The sequence below is a fragment of the Anas platyrhynchos genome, chromosome 14 (genome assembly GCF_047663525.1).
Source record: "Anas platyrhynchos isolate ZD024472 breed Pekin duck chromosome 14, IASCAAS_PekinDuck_T2T, whole genome shotgun sequence".
NCBI classification, from domain to species: Eukaryota; Metazoa; Chordata; class Aves; order Anseriformes; family Anatidae; genus Anas; species Anas platyrhynchos.
In genome coordinates this window covers 16215483-16231939 of record NC_092600.1, presented here as the reverse complement: position 1 = coordinate 16231939, position 16457 = coordinate 16215483, and the positions used below count along the sequence as shown (strand labels likewise).

The following is a 16457-nucleotide window of genomic DNA, read 5'->3' as shown; positions in this document are numbered from 1 at the left end:
TGAGTTGTATCTAATCTATATACTTACTTTAAATGCTCTGTAACTTCATAAAATAATTTGACAAGACTGTTTATAGAAAAGTTGAGATTTGAAAGATCAAGTATTGTTCATATAAGGCAGAGTGAAAATGTCTCTGCCTTAATTTAGAAGGATCAATTTGGAAAAGATGAGAGATAAATCACTTTCATTATAAACTCAGATCTTCCTAGAGCTGCAAGAGAGAATGCCAATCATTTTTGGTTCTTCTCTTGTGAGCTGATATATACCAGTCATGAGATGAATTCATTTTATTTAGGACATAATTTTGACCTTGACCCTCAATTCCACAGCAAAAGGCAGTTGGTGAAGCCTCAATGTTGGTGTTCACGGTAGAGCATAGTGCACTTACACAAATTAATGATACAAGATAAAAATTTGGAAAACCATAATGTTACTGATAGAACTTACTTGAAAGACACCACATAACATTCCTTTATTTGTCAGGACTGAAATGGCAGAAGAGGTTTTATGGATGATTTTCCATCATAGCTGTTTTCACTTTCTTATGCTGTTGTTTTCAGATAAAGATGAAATCTGTATGTACATCTGTTTTTCTTTATTTCTTAAAAGAATTACCTGCTGGGTAGAACATGGATTGAAATAACAGGGACTCTCAGTTTCACTGCTTAGCTACTAATGGACTAGGAATAAAATGTTCAAAAGTGCCTGAATAATTTAAAAGTCTAAAAGAAGCTAAAAGCCATGGATAATTTGACTTCTAGGTATTTAAAGTAGATACCACAATCTTATGTTCACAATGGTCTAGCAAGTATATAGTAATAATAGTAGTATTGATAAAGATACTCCCAAGTAAAAAAAAAATATTATTTGAAAAGTGCAATTCGTTTGATGTTTTTATTTTTTTTAAAGCGAGGAGAGGGGGCCAATACATTATTCCACACAGTGTTTAACTCAGCAGAACTTGTGTGTTTCAGAATGCCCCCAGACTAAGGCTTATGTGCGGAGCTCTTACTATGTATATTTAACTTTTATTTTTAAGTCTGTGTAGTTCTTCACTCCAGAATTTCTGCAGTAAACTTTTGTTTTTCAGACACACCCTGTTTTATATTCTGCTAATGTAATTACTTGACGCTTTCCAGTTCTCAGACCAGATAGTTACATGACTTAAACAACCACATGAATTTACTTTATTTTGTCCCAGTGATATGAACTTTTCAAGGTACCACTACTACATATTTTCCAGACATTATGTTGTGGGAACTGACCTTTCTCTACATCGTTTTTGTTTTCTTCTTTAGTTGATTGCTTAGATCCAACGTGCTCCAATCATGGAGTCTGTGTGAATGGCGAATGTCTCTGCAGCCCAGGCTGGGGTGGAATAAACTGTGAGCTTCCCAGAGCCCAGTGTCCAGACCAGTGTAGTGGGCACGGTACATACCTGTCTGACACTGGTCTTTGTAGCTGTGATCCCAACTGGATGGGTCCCGACTGCTCTGTTGGTAAGAAGAATATTTCTTCTGATTTTGCAATAATGCACCTATTTCATTACAACGTGAATGTCAGAGGCAAATTTGAAATACAAATAAATTAGAAAATTTTATTTGGAACAAATTTGGTCCTGTTCTGGATTATGCTGGAAAGAAGCATTATATGTGTGTATATATTTTAAATACTATTTAAATACTACTTTTTAATACATTCCTAATTTGGGACTGACAGCTGGGGTGGGGGTGTGGGTCAGGAGTCTGTATTTCATTCTGCAACTGACTCTCTTGTGGACTGAGAAAGTTCAATAACTGCTTTATAGCCGTTTGGCAACTTCAGCTGAAAAACTCCACAGCAGTGATTTATAAATATGTTCATAACATTTGGGGAATGCAAAACACTCCAACTGAGTATATTTTCAGGGTTTGCTTCATTGTGCATCAAAATGCTACCCATTTTATGAAAAAAAAAAAAAAAATTACAAAACAGAAAACTCTCGCATATAGGGTATTTTTTGATTCTTAGTTGTATATGGAATATTTAAAGAATTAATTTTAGGGCAGAAGACACAATAAAAACCAAGCACCAAAGTCTAAACTAAAAAATTTCATCCTTTCCAAAGCTGCAGTTGACTTGAATATTATAAAACTTGTTTATTCTAACAGAAGGAGCTAAGGAGAAAAAAAGCAGTTTTGACAAGACAGCAAATGTTCTATTTGTGGGGGAAAAAATACTTGAAATTTTGCATTTATATTGCAAGCTGAATCTTGAGATGGAATAGTAGGCCATAAGCAAGACTCTCAAAGTAATTTTTACAGCTTTCACATGTATTCAGTTATTTCTTAAGATTAATGACTCAGAATACCCCACCAGTGAAATGAGTATCAAGATATGTTTTTTTCTGCTTCATGCATCAGCAGCAGCTAGAAAAATACATGAATGAGAATTTAAACTGTCATTTTCTTTGATGCATGAGGCAAAAGACTCCTCTGCTTTTCCACAACTTCTGCTGGCAGAGAGCTGTAAGAGAACTTGGGAGCAAGATGCTGGATATCTCACCATTATTAGTAGTAGGATTCCAAATACTTTCACTTGCAAGTATTTCTTCCAGTCACTCCTAGAGTCTTAAGTGACCCTGAATTGTCACCATTCTCTGCTGAATGTGTCTTAGGTGAGTTTTGTTCTCGTTCTTAACAAATAAATGTCTGTATTAAAATCAACACAGGTTCAGGTTTGAGTAAAACAGAACTACATGAACTACAGAACTACTTCTGCAGTGCTGACAGACATCGAGGAAGCTACCTGTGAAAATTGCTTGTATCAGAATAGAGAACACAGCTCTACAGCGATCTGCCCAGCATATAGGAACAGAATTTTGTAATGACTCTTTCATGTAATTTACCATGTTCTTCAGCAAAAGCTGACTGCTGGGTTTGATCCGGATACGAACAGGCCAGTTTTTGAGAGCATGTAGTTTTCAGCAAAAGCGTATTTCTTCTACCCAATTTTACTTAATGACTTGGGTTGCTACTTCTGCCCTATTGCCACTGGCATAAGCTAGCTGTAATCTTTCTTCTTTTTTCCTCCTAGAAGTGTGCTCTGTAGACTGTGGCACTCACGGGGTGTGCATTGGCGGAGCATGTCGCTGCGAAGAAGGGTGGACAGGAATGGCGTGTGACCAGCGAGTGTGTCATCCCCGTTGTACAGAGCACGGAACTTGTAAAGATGGGAAATGTGAATGCAGAGAGGGCTGGAATGGGGAGCACTGCACCATTGGTAGGCAAACGACAGGCACCGAAACAGGCACATATTGCTTTCTTTTCATAAATCGTAGAAACATAGTTATTGTTGTGTATTGTAATAGGCTGTTCCTTTAAGGACCCTAATGCTTTCAAAAATTAGCTCAGACTCCAAATGTTTGGGCTGAAATGCAGATGAGCTCTTGGAATGATTTAAAATCGATAACAAACTGATTTGGGGGGAAAAAATCCACAGCAAATGAACGTTAGTAAGTAAAGATGTAACAAATGGTCCATCACGGTACCATTTCAGCCAAGCTTTTCAAACTTAACTAAACATTCCTTTGTGTGAATGGCATCCTTTTTAATTTCCTGGTCTGATGCATCAGTGCTTTCCTGCTATTATACATCGCATCTGAAACACACCACCACCATCTCCACACAGAGCAGGGGTCAAGTTGTGGAGGAATAAGTGCTCCTGGTGTTACAGAAATAGCTCCCTAGCATTTTCCTGTGTTGTGCTGTGACAGTGGGCATGGTGTTTGCATATAGACAATCACAGCATGGGAGGGCCTTGTCAGTAGTGCAGCATGCTGCTGTACCCTTTCCTAATAGCGTGCTGCTCAGTACAGCATTGGCATCATGCAGCGTGCCGTGACTAACACGATTGCATCTCAGCTGTGATGTGTCAGCCTGGGAAGTTCAAAAAGGTTATACTTACACAAAGTAATGATGCTCTATCCTCTCAATTACAGCACTTGAAATCTTATTTTGAAGAAGAATTAATTGTTTCTAAATGAAGTTCTTTATTTTGTCACTACAAGCAGTTAGGTTGTGTGTTTGGACTACCTTGCAAAGTTACTAGGAAAAAAAAAAAGTTATTTTCCCTGTACTGTAGTCAAAAATGGGAAAATCTAAATGGTCACATCTCTTCTGAGAAGCATGAGCAAGATAATCTGGAGTAAGAGTATCCAACTGCAAGCTGAGACTATGTAAGTTTCAGGCAAGTGTATTTTCCCCTGAAAAAAATTTGGAGGACTTACCGTAAAAGAAACCTACAGAGTTCAAATCCAAGATCATCTTTAAGTGGTGAATTTACCAAAGAAAATAAGTAGGTCAATTGAGATTTTCTTGGCAATCAGGGACCCTAATGGGACAGTCCTATTACAAGTGAATTGTTATTTCTTTAATTAAAAGTATGGTGAGATTATTGCATCCCTCAAGCTGTTTTTCTTTTTTCATTCCCCTCTGACTTCTTCCTGAATATTCAATCCATTTCAGATGCACACATGAGTTGGAAACTAAAAGACTGTGTTTATTGGGAAGAAAAAAAAAAAAAAAGATTCCTATTTTTAGGGCATATCCATAAATGTTGTGGTGCTGCATGCTTCTACCACACTATGCTAATATGATTTAAATCAAAGCTTTTATGACTGAACACTTTGTCACCAGCAAAGATGCAGAGTGTTTTTTCACAACTGCTTTCTGACTTCCATCATATCAACCTCTCTCTACTGGATTAATCTAGGCATTTTGTTTTAATATTAAGTAATTACCAGATCTTTACAAAATGCCTAGTTTATAAATATTTTTGCATTAAGTTGTCTAATAATTGCTTATTTTAAAAGTTGCTTCTTTGTCCTTTTTTTTTTTTTTTTGCTTTATAGTCCTCTAGAAATATGCCTGTTTAGAGGTAATTAATGTATTTTAAGTCTTCATTACTGTGCACACAAAAAGATGCCTTACACCAATGCTGTGAAAGAATTCTGAAATTTACAAGTTCGACTAGTGAACCCTGAAGTAAGAGTTTTAGTTTAATTTTCAGAACTATGAAATAAATATTTTCGCTATTGCAGAAGTATATAAACAATTCTTCTTTTGAGAGAAAGGGCAGTGCTGTTGAAATGATTAAGTAAATAAGTGTAAGCTTTTTTTGCTTGTTTGGTATGTATTAGAAAGATTTCTTTTAAATTTAATATGGTTCTGCCTGCAGCAAAGATTAGACTACAGGGAAAAAAAATAGGTTTGCCCTTGTAATTATCATACATTTAAATTTGTTCAACCATTATTTTTGTATTGTATATACACAGATATTTTTATGACTGGGCTGTATTAGTAAGAAATCTGATACGTTCATATCATCAGGCCTGATTGTGAGGCTATTTACAAAAGCACAAAACATGAGGCCAGAAATGGAATTCCGTTCAGAGGAAAATCACAGCTTGATTCCATGGGTTTGTTTTTTCTGGCTTGGTTTTAACACAAAGGCTCATGTTGTATGGGGCTGAAGGGGAGAAAGAGTTTGAGCAATAAGGACCATAAAACTAATTTTTGCCACTACTTGTACAAAAAATGCTAGAAGTTAACACTGGGAAATTGGTCCTTAAACAGTGGATTGGTACTTGGATCAAAGATGAGGCGCTCAAGGTATTTTCAACAGCAGTGTGGAGATCTAAAATGTACTTAAATTTTTCAGAAAATCATTTTAACTTAGTGTATTTCCTTCATGGGTTTAGCTTTCAACTAAAAGGTTGGCAGACCATTTTGTGTCAGAATTAGTCACTAAGGAATGTTTACCATAATAATATTCAAGAATGCAAATTTGATGTATTTGAACCTTGACATAGTTCTGTTCAGAAGGCACCTGGCAAACCCCACAGTCTGTCCAAAGACAGAGCAAGGCCAGACCAGAGTAAAAAAGCATATGAGCAGAGGCTGAATTTCTCCCTTCCCAGAACACAGTTTGAATTCTTAAATACCTGTGTGAGGTCCTCATTAGCCTCACAATACATTTGAGAATTTCTTTACTTCAAGCAGAAAAATGGGATTCTCATAGGAGAATTTATTTACTCTGAGTATCCATTTATTGCTAGAACTAGCCTGAAATCCTTTCAAGTCAGCAGAAAGACTTGCTTTGATTTGAGTGACTTAGGCCAAGCCCACTTAGGACAAATTGATCCATTTTGTGAAGAAAGACAGGTTTCTACACATAGACCACCATTTATTTTATTTTCTTTGTGTTTCCTCAGCAGTTTCTTGTGCTATATTCTCATCATAGTGGAAAAGAAATCATTATAGCAACCTGCAGGTATCCAAGTTTGTTCAGGTTATTTTATTCTATTTAATATAAAATTAGTCCTTTATAGACAGCAGACGAAACGCGCACTCTTTTTGGCTTTTCCATGTTGTGTACCTAAGCTCACAATCCCCTCTCATGAAATTTAACAAAAATGTGGTTTCTCTCTGTTCTGCCTGTATTGTAGGAAAATAACTCTGAAAAGTCGCCAGGAATGCCACTATTAGCTCACTATTAACGAGCTGTGCAAAGCAGCTTTTACCTATGTGCATCAATAGAATTATATATAAAAGTCGGTGAACACAAATTCCTCGCTACACGGGTTTTGAAGAATCCACATCCAAAGAATAAAAAGTGAAAGTATTGGTGCCTGGTCTTACTGAAATGCTGTATGTATCAGAGCAGAACTGTGCACCAGACACTACATTTCATTTTGCTACTTCAGGTAGGGAGAAAAATTGCTTACTGGAGTGATGATAAAGAAAATGAATCTTCTCCCAGTGCAAAAATAGACCTGTCAGGATATATTTATTAAGTGATTACTATTCAGTGATTGCAATTATGGAGGAAGTTCTAACTAAATAATAGAGGGTAATCTAGATGAGGAAAAGATTATTGGAAAACTAATAACAAAGCAAAAGAATAAGATACAGCAGTTGCTAAATCTTGAACCAATTTCATGCCAGAATTTTAAAATGGAGGATTTATCTTTTCCTTGAAGCATCTGAGTGTTGTTAAAGCATGCTGTTATGAAACAGGTCTGTTACTTTCACTGAAAATAATATTTGGATGTGTAAGACTATTGTTTTTAATCTATTGTTGGGGATGTTCTCCACATAAACTGCCAGAGTTGTACAATAGGAACAGTGTGATATATAAGGAGATCTTAAGGAACAGACACAAATATAATTTTAAAAGCGAAGGACCATCTGTAATCCATATCCCTGTAGTACGAAATACAATTGTTATTAAGTCATTGGTAAAAATCTTGTTGTGAGACCAGAGAAATCAGGATTTCATTCTAAATATTTATGAGTAAACTTTAAAACACTGCAAACATATTTTATATTGTGAGCTCTCTCAACAGAAGTGTATACAGAAGATTGTCTTCATGCCAACCTGTCATATTCCCAAACCCTTGCTCTTTTCTGCTCACATCCTACAATAACGTAGGTTAAACACTCCTGCTTTCAGATCGAAAGTGGTGTAAGATTGCAGTAAAGGCTGCTCGATGGTATGGATACTGTGCTGCAGATTAAGATCAGAACAGTTCTTACCTTTTCTGCTCGTTTTCTGTTTTTAATGCAAACAAGCTGTAGCCCCTTTGACAGCCACAGAAGCTGAACTTCCTAATATCTACCTGCTAGGCAAAACAGAAGCAGCGGTAATGTGAGCATCTCCGCAGACTGCTTCCTGCCCTTGTGATTGTTTTTCAGAATCTAACTCCAGAGGCGAGGATCTGCCACTCTCTTTCCCCCACTGAGTCCTTAGCCTTTATACTGAAAATGTCAAATGGTAGGAAATGTTCCTTAGCAAATAAGGGATTCAGAGATCTGTATTAGTCCTGTACCTTGTCTTCTGGGTTGTCAGGGCCTTGAATAATGAAGAAGGATTTGAGGGAACTGGAATCCTGTACCCTACATAGTGGGAAGTAACCTAAAATCCTTAGCTTTATGAAAATGTGCAGAAAAGGAAAAAGGACTTTCTGTCTGGGATGATTAAGATAAGAGGTTTGAGTTTAAGTTACAGGATGGGAGATTTGGGTTAGGTGGTAGGAAAAAATTTGCAGCAGTAAATGAAAAACTGAATGAGATTGTCTGAACGAGTCGTGATACCCTCATTGATGGAGCTTTTAACAATAGTTTAGACAGATGTCTGTCAGGAATACCATAGAATAATTCATCCTGCCATGGGTCAGAAAGCTGACCAGAAAATCATTGAACTATGCAAGCTCTCTTCCAGTCTGATTTTAAATGATAGTATAAAGTGGTCCCTTGGAGGTTAAAAGGAAATATTCATTCTAAATAACTTATTTGATAATGTTCCAAGTTAAAATTTGTACTTTTATCCCTGTTAATAATTGGATGCCACTCTTAAAAGTAGAATTTTATCATTTATCCAGCCAAAGAAGTCTAATCTGTGAGTTTATGTATTTGCAGAATTATAGGTTGTAGACCTATTCTATATTCTATGATTCTATGACCTGATGATCTTTTGAGGTCCCTTGCAATTGTTCTATGAATTCCATGTTCCTGGTCTGTGATTCCATACATAGAGCCACTCTGAAACATCCAGACAAAGAGCAAATATTACACCCAGTAGGTAAATACTTAAAACACCTTCCCTTTGAGATATGAGGACTTGCCCAGCTGAATACTAGACAGATAACATCCCACTTTCTGATGTTCTTACTGAGGGGAAAAAAAAATTACTAAAAACTTTTTTCCTTGGGTGTTTTGGGATGACCATGCCCTTTACAGCTTTTAGACATGTTTACATTTTTTGCAGGCACAAGGGAGTGCCACATATAAAGTGAAAGGATTTAGATTTAGATTTTTACTTCATCATGAAGTCAATAATCGATAGAAACATTAATAATGGAGCATTGTGTTATCTTTGGATCCAGCAGGATATTTTTGTCCCATGATAATGCTCTTTATGTCAAAGATTTTTTCTTCTTCTACTGATTTTTCTTGTTGTAATTACAATGGTAATGATTCAAAGATGAAGCAATTTTCAGGAGAGATGGAAAGTGTGTGGGAGGAGACAGTGGAAAGCCATCGTATCTGACAAAGAGCAATTTAAGAGTTAGATATATTAGACTTCAATGCATTTCTTACTTAAAATTTATCTATACCATTTTATAACTTACCAAGGTATAAAAAAAAAAAGCTAAACAAAGACAAAAGAGATTTAGTTTGTGCTCTGTAGAGTGAGGGACACGCATTATTTTTAACTTCATTTGAAAAATACATAGCATATTTGGGTCATGACTGCTTTTCATTACTGATGATACAGAAATTTGTTGGTGACATGACCAGAAATGTTGGAGGCAGTGGCTGTTTCTATATCTCCGGATTCGGGTTTATCACCTGTATAATACAGACGTCCTACTGTCTTCACACCTGGAAGCAGGTTTCTTAATAACTAGAAGTCTTTCAGGTATGTGGTGTCAAGCTTTCAATTGGAGTATCATAGGATGGCTTCCTCCCCATGCATCTTTCAGCAAAACAACAGTAGCAGATACTGCATGAATTAAGCTGAGGGGTTCTCAGTGATTTCTGTCATTCTTTGCACATAATTTGCATTTTAATTTGTCATGCAAGCACAGAGAAACTCTATGTGAGAGGTAGAAATCCCACTTAGGAAGCAACATTTTCGGACTTCAACCTGAAAACAGTAATTTTGCCATAGGTGGCATGGTGGTATTTGATGCTGGTAGTCTGGTAAAATTCATATATGTACTTTCACACCTCACAGTTATTCCTCCAGAGGAATGATCCTCTTCAGAAAAAGTTTACAGCAGAGAGGCTCATAAGAGGTTAAAAACAGGAAGAGTCAAAGTTGTGACAGATCCAATTTTAGCCCGGAGTAAATATTTGAGTGGATTTTGGTGGTTTGACTGTAAGGTGACATAACTTGATTTAATTTTCTTGTACTAATAAAAATATCTTTTACTATTTCAAACTAGTTTCACAGCTGTAGCTCTAGCTGATGCTCCTGATCCGTAGAGAACCATTTATGATCATAAATGTAATGTAGTCCTACATAGATTTATCAGTCAGACTTGTGATACCTAGAGAATTGTGTTCATGTGTCATATCACTTTGCATTATATAGCCAAAATGAATGAGTTAGTCAGTTAGACGGGTGGTAATGCAGTCCAACATCGCTGTATTTCAATAAAGATGCATTGCCCTATAAATAATCAAATAGAAACTTCTTCCTGGAAAGATGGTGCTACTTGTAATTTCCAACTACATTTGCTATTGAGGTGCTTTGCTGATTTTATAAATATCCTCTTTTATCACACCTGCAAAACTTCTGAATAAAATCTTGTCCCCTGGTTTCATGCTGTGTAAATAACAGCTCTTTTTTTCAGAGCTCATAATATTTTTTTTTCCCCTGGTTTGTAACTTTCTAAATTCCTACTCCAATAACTAAATTGTTATTTGCTACTTTTGTGTATCAGGTCCGATTAAGCTTTCTAAGCATTTTTTGTATTACTAAAGTATTGAGAACTGCCATCTGTATCCTTTTACCTCTTCATGGCTGAGCGCAATACAGTATTTCCTTCCAGATATATATTGTATATAGAGATATATATCGTATGTAGAGATTTGCATAGAGAAAGAGTGGTTTCACTTTTGGAGAGTTGAGAAATGAAATTCCTTTTCATTTCCAGAATTTACACAGGGCAGCTGGGGATCCTTTTAAAGTAAAAGTTAATCTTACTCTCCAGGAAAAAATTTCTTGTTTGCATTCTTTGCTGAGAGCTCCCTATAAATGATTGAAATATATCACAGTGCAGTGACAGAACATTTGAGTGGCTTTTCTCTTTCCCTTTATATAAGATATATGCAGAATACGACCTTACTAGTAGCCCCCAAAATTTAATGAGTGTGTTTTCGGCAAGGCTTCCTGCATTTTGTCTGGTACTTCAAATATGCACCCAGCAGATACTAGTGAATAGTTTCCCAAACTAAAATCACATTTCATTTCTCCTTTTGGAGGGGCTTCTACATGAGTTACACTGATTTTCTGGCCAATTCTTGAACTCTTGAAAGACTACAAAAAGCAGGGGAGGGCAATCAATCAAGTTGCTGATCTAACTTTTGAAAGGGCAAAGCTGATTTTGCTCTTCGTAGAAGTATTCACAGCACCAGGCAATCTTTTCTTGTTCCAGATATAATGTTTTCTGTGTTATTTTGTACCCTGTGGTGTCAAGCACAGCTTCAGCAAGTGAGTGAATAACGTGGTATTGCTGGATACAAAACAACAAAGACACAGGAATGCTTATGAGAGGTTAGGGAGATAGAGACAGAAAAGCAGTACAAGATCTTGAGAAATATGCATGTATATACGTGTGTATAGTATTGATACTTACTAAGAAATGAATACAAAAGAGAACAGTATCTTCCCATCCTTTTGAGGACTGCTGTTAATGTCCCTGTTAAAGATGTATTTTTTTTAAAGGAATGCATTTTTACTTGTACATTCTCAAGATGTAATTCTTGTACCTTTAACATCAATCTCACATAACCTTTCATGCTTGAAGATGCAGATGAGGCCAAATATGTTTTACCCGCCTGCTGCAACCTCTATGGAATAACAATTCAGACCTAAGGTTTTACCTTTTCAGCTTCTTGTGATTTTGTCTCTGATTTCTACAGAGCATCAAATTAACAGCAGGATGCCATAGAAGTTAGTTTTTGGCCTTCCTAAGACATCTGATGCTTTCAAAGTTCTCCACAATATTTTTTTGCTTAATATTATATTAAAAATACTAGTGTCAGAATGGAAAAGGAAAAAGCAGTCTCTGTAACATCTCTGAAGTGTCAGTTCAGGATTTTGCTGTGTGATCTGTTTAGGGCTTTGGGGAAAAAATGGAACTATTGAAAGCATTTTCTTTAAACTCACAGTTATCTGTTGTGCAGTAACTACTCACTGAGGATGAAATACACGTTGAATACTGATACATCTTTCTTGCAGTGCACTCAATTTATTTTTTTTTTAGATCTGAAAGACTGAATATGGGGACATATTCAGGATGCTAGTTATAAGGTAGACTATATCCTGAGCAATTGATACTCAACTAAGTTTAAGTAACTCAGCTCTTTTCTCTTGTTCCTTCTCTCAGTTGCTATTCTGACCTGCTTAAGAAATGCTTCTCAGGATAACCTCACCTTCTGGAAATATTTCCTGCAGGTAGCCTCGGTCTATTTTATTTTAGTTATATTTTTTCCATACACATAAACAGAAGCAAAGTTTTCTGTCAAATTGAAATCGTATAATGTAGTATATCGCATCTGCCCATGAAAACACAATTCTTTATGTGACTGAAATCTAAGACAGAAATCCAAACCTAAGCATTCTTGCAGGTGTTCAGGTCTGAGGTAATGGTTGGTGTTCATCTCTGTATGTTGAAAGTGCAGATAGCTGGGGTAATGCTAGGGTAATTATTACTTGATTTCTACCTGCTGTGAAATTGTAAGAGTTTAGATTTCTACAATTTCTAGAGCATGTTTCTGTGATGTTTTCAGTGATACAGTATTGATTGACATACAACTGTCCATCTCACTCTGTCAGTAGTATTCAAAACACATCCATGCTTGGATAGACAGAGACAAAACAATGCTGGCGTCTAATTAGCCCTTACTCTACTTGCAGTTCACTGTCATATTACTGAAACCCAAGGAAAAGTGAAACACAAGAAATTAAAGTTACTGTATTCATCCTTATTCTCTCTTCAGTCAATAACAGGATTAGAGAAGAAAGGATTCATTGTCCAGCTGTCTCCTTGAAGATTTTCAAATACCAGAGCTGAGCCTTAGCAATGGGTGCTACACTCTTGATTTCAATAATTCAGTCCAAATACTTTTCTTAAACAGTTAAGCATTTCTCTTGGAAAAGTAGTTAACTTTTGCTTTCACAAATACTTCAACATAATGCGGAGTGTAACGTTATCCCTTAAAAAAGTTTATTCAGTGAGACATACCACTATGTCTAACATCTATGTCTAACATAAAATTTAGGCTTGACATCAGGAGGGGGTTCTTCACAGAGAGGGTGGTTGCACACTGGAACAGGCTCCCCAGGGAAGTGGTCACTGCACTGAGCCTGACTGAATTTAAGAAGAGATTGGACTGTGCACTTAGTCACATGGTCTGAACTTTTGGGTAGACCTGTGCGGTGTCAAGAGTTGGACTTGATGATCCTTAAGGGTCCCTTCCAACTCAGGATATTCTATGATTCTATGATTCTATGATCTGAGATTTGGTGACTTCTCCTGTGCTGTCTCAGTGGATATTGGAAGGCACTCAGAGAGTCCTGGGTGTTAAAGTGTAAAACAGTTTCTGCATTTCCCAAACTGCGTTTACATGATGGCACCTAAGTCCTACCACACTATTTGCATTTGACCTGGTACAGGTTGTGTACAGGTTGTGTATCTGTTACAGGTTGTGTATCTGTTACACACCCTTTAAAAGGCTGTGGTTTCCTGAGTTCTGTAAATAAGGAGCCATAATTTGGAAAAGCTGCCAATCAATGTCAGGCTCTACTGCTTTTTCTTAATCCCATTGTATTTTTAGTTTCTATTCAGTTTTTAACAGTCCAGTGCAGAGTAGGTGGATCAACTCAGCATCAATAGGCTGTGACAAGCTTTCAAAAAGTTGTAAAGATACCGTGAAAAATAGCTGGAAGGAAAGGTTTAAATATTTCTTCCTAAATGTTTTTGGGTGACTAGTGTAGACTGAGCTACATGAGCTGACAGTTTATCTTTCACATAATTCAAAATCATATACATTTTTATTTATTTGTTTTTTACCATAACCCATGTGAAGTAAAGGTGGATATCTTCTGTATTCATTCCAGCTAATTATAAAGTTACAGATCAGATTTTTTAAGGGAGATGTTGAAAGAATGAAATTATTCACAAGTGTGACAAGTAAGATTCACAATGCACCTAGCCAACATGTGTTTTAATTTGCCTTTAAACAGTTTTTCAGAGGATAGAACAACTGAGCTAAAGATGCACAGTGCTTCAAGATGCAGTCCCTGTTCTGTAGACAGCTGGTGTAAGAGATTTATTATTTAAAAAATAAATACAGTGTTGTAATCATAATTAAATAGCATTCTTTCTAATTAAAAACTAAACCATTTTATAGCAAAAAATATTACCAAGTTTCTATTTAAAATCAGAAACAATGCTGATGACAATTATCCAAAAGGCCAAATTAATACGAGTGATAATTTTAGGGATTACAATTTTCACTACAACTTGGTGACTTACTGGTCATAAGAATAAGTCCCACTTCAAATACTGTGATTTTCCAATTGTTAAGAATCAAAAGTGATTGCTGAGCTGTTGGTGGAATGAGTCCCTCAAGAACAGCACTGAAGTTATTTTTGTAAGTTCAGCATGCACAAACACAAAAACCTAAATGTCACAGGAAGATGCTGATTCTCCTAAAGCCAAAAACACACTAGTATAGATGAGAGAACTGACTTTTTGTTTTAACCGCTGGGAATAACAGACAGGAGAACTCTATTCCTAATGCAGCATGTTGCCATCAATTTTTCAGCACGTTTTAATTTATTTAAATATAAACATTTTAAATATAAATATAATTAAATTTATAATTTAAATATAAATGTTTTAAATATAAATCTAACTTCTGCTACTTTCCATTTAATAAAGTAAAGCCAAATGTGTATATGATGAGTTACAGATCTCTTCTCACTGAAATTAACAGAATTAGCATTATATCCTATAGTTTTAAAATGGAAGATTCCCTAGAATTAAGTAGTTATAGAAAAAGCAATTGGGTGTCTATAATCTGTAGTCTGATACAATCTAATCTGATAACAATACAGGAAAAATAATGGTAATATGCCTTGTCTTGTTTCAAAAAAAAATAGAAAAGATGCTTGAGACAGAATATCACTGCATAGGAGTTAGAAATATGAAATGGAGGTAGGCATTGCTCACTATGCAACATTGTTAATGGGTAGCTTAATTGGGGGAGGGGGGAGGGAATATGGGGGCACATGTTTTTAGTTCCAACGCATCTTTTTGTTGGCTTATTTGAAAGCTACGGATAAAATTGCATTTTGTTGCTGCTTGTCTTTGATCATTTTAATTGATTCTTTATCATATAGCCAATCCATGTGCATCTTAATTGAGTCCTGTGCATGTTTGAACTTCTTTTTTTTTCCAAAATAAGTCAGAAATATGGATTTAGACTGAGAAAGCCTTCCATATTTAGTGAATAGATGATCAGTCAAGGTCACTCTTTGGAGGTTGAGATGGCAATGTTTGTGTGAAGGAAATCCTATGTGAGTTCTGTACCATAGAAAATACAAAGTTCATTTAACCAGGTGTGCATTCATCGTTTCTGCATAGTGCTTCTACAGAGATGGTTAAGAGCCAGAAGCCTGAAGGATGTATATATGTGCTGTTGTACTATTGCACGTGTAGCTAGAAGGGTGAAGGGGAAATGAGAACCCCATATACTGATATACCCTATACGGATGACTAACCGTTAGACTGGAGCACTTCGGATAAAGATGTCTTAAAACGTGAGGAAAGATTTCATTCCAATGTGAACAAATAACAGTGAATCAAAAAGGGTGATGTTTGCTCTTTTTGGACTTGCTCCTATTTTTGTAGTCCTATGACTAAACATTACAGGGTTATTACAGACAATGTTTCATAGGGCTACTGCTACTGGTTCCTTACTTGAATTAAGTAACTTCATTCCAGGTTAGGAAAAAAAAAAAAAAAGAGAAATTAAAAAGTTTATTTGTTCAGAATGAAAAGCACGTATGCACACTGCAAAATGCACTTAAATGTCTTCATCTTACTGATTTGGACAGTGGTGAGAAAGGCAGTCCGATGTCATTAAGCTGTAGGACAGTGCTCCTCTCTAGTCAGTGAAACCCAGATTAAGAAGGATTTTTGGGAAAGGTTCCTGACCACTTACGGCAGTTATTACAGTAAATTGGATAGGCACTATGCCTGATTAAACGCATTCCCATACATGTATTTGCTTTGAAGCCTAAAGCTGTTCCAAAGTTCACTTTGCTTGATTAGGACATGTAGAGGTCTCCTGAAGTCACCAGAGTCAAACTGCATCCATCCTCAGGTGTGAGAGGCTCCTTCCGCTGATGTTTTGATGCTGCAAGGTGTTCTTGTGCTAGAAAGTCATGAATTAAATAGTTGAGTATTATGTTATAAAAGTCCTCTGCCGTTTGAGTGAGGACAGTGCTTCTCACTTTCTGCTCTAAACTGTTGAAATCTTTCTGTGCAGTGTGAAAAAGCTGTCTTGTACTGCTTGGTTTCACAGCTCTGAACACATCGTTGTGTACAGCCTGACTGTTAGGTGTTTCTGATGTTCTGCAACCCTCAGAACGGGTAACATTTCAACTATTTGTAA

General features: G+C 36.3%; 1 protein-coding gene across 9 annotated transcripts in view; it reads left to right on the top strand.

The window, feature by feature from the left end:
• TENM2 (teneurin transmembrane protein 2) overlaps positions 1 to 16457 on the top strand; it is a 1606114-nt gene that overhangs the window by 1525691 nt on the left and 63966 nt on the right. For 7 of the 9 annotated variants that reach the window (XM_072044660.1, XM_072044658.1, XM_072044655.1 and 4 more), the window contains 2 exons: positions 1299 to 1499; positions 3076 to 3288. In XM_072044660.1, the coding sequence (XP_071900761.1) occupies positions 1299 to 1499; positions 3076 to 3288 (414 nt within the window). The remainder of the gene's footprint in view (positions 1 to 1298; positions 1500 to 3075; positions 3289 to 16457) is intronic. The other 2 variants (XM_072044657.1, XM_072044659.1) reach the window with 1 other exon arrangement.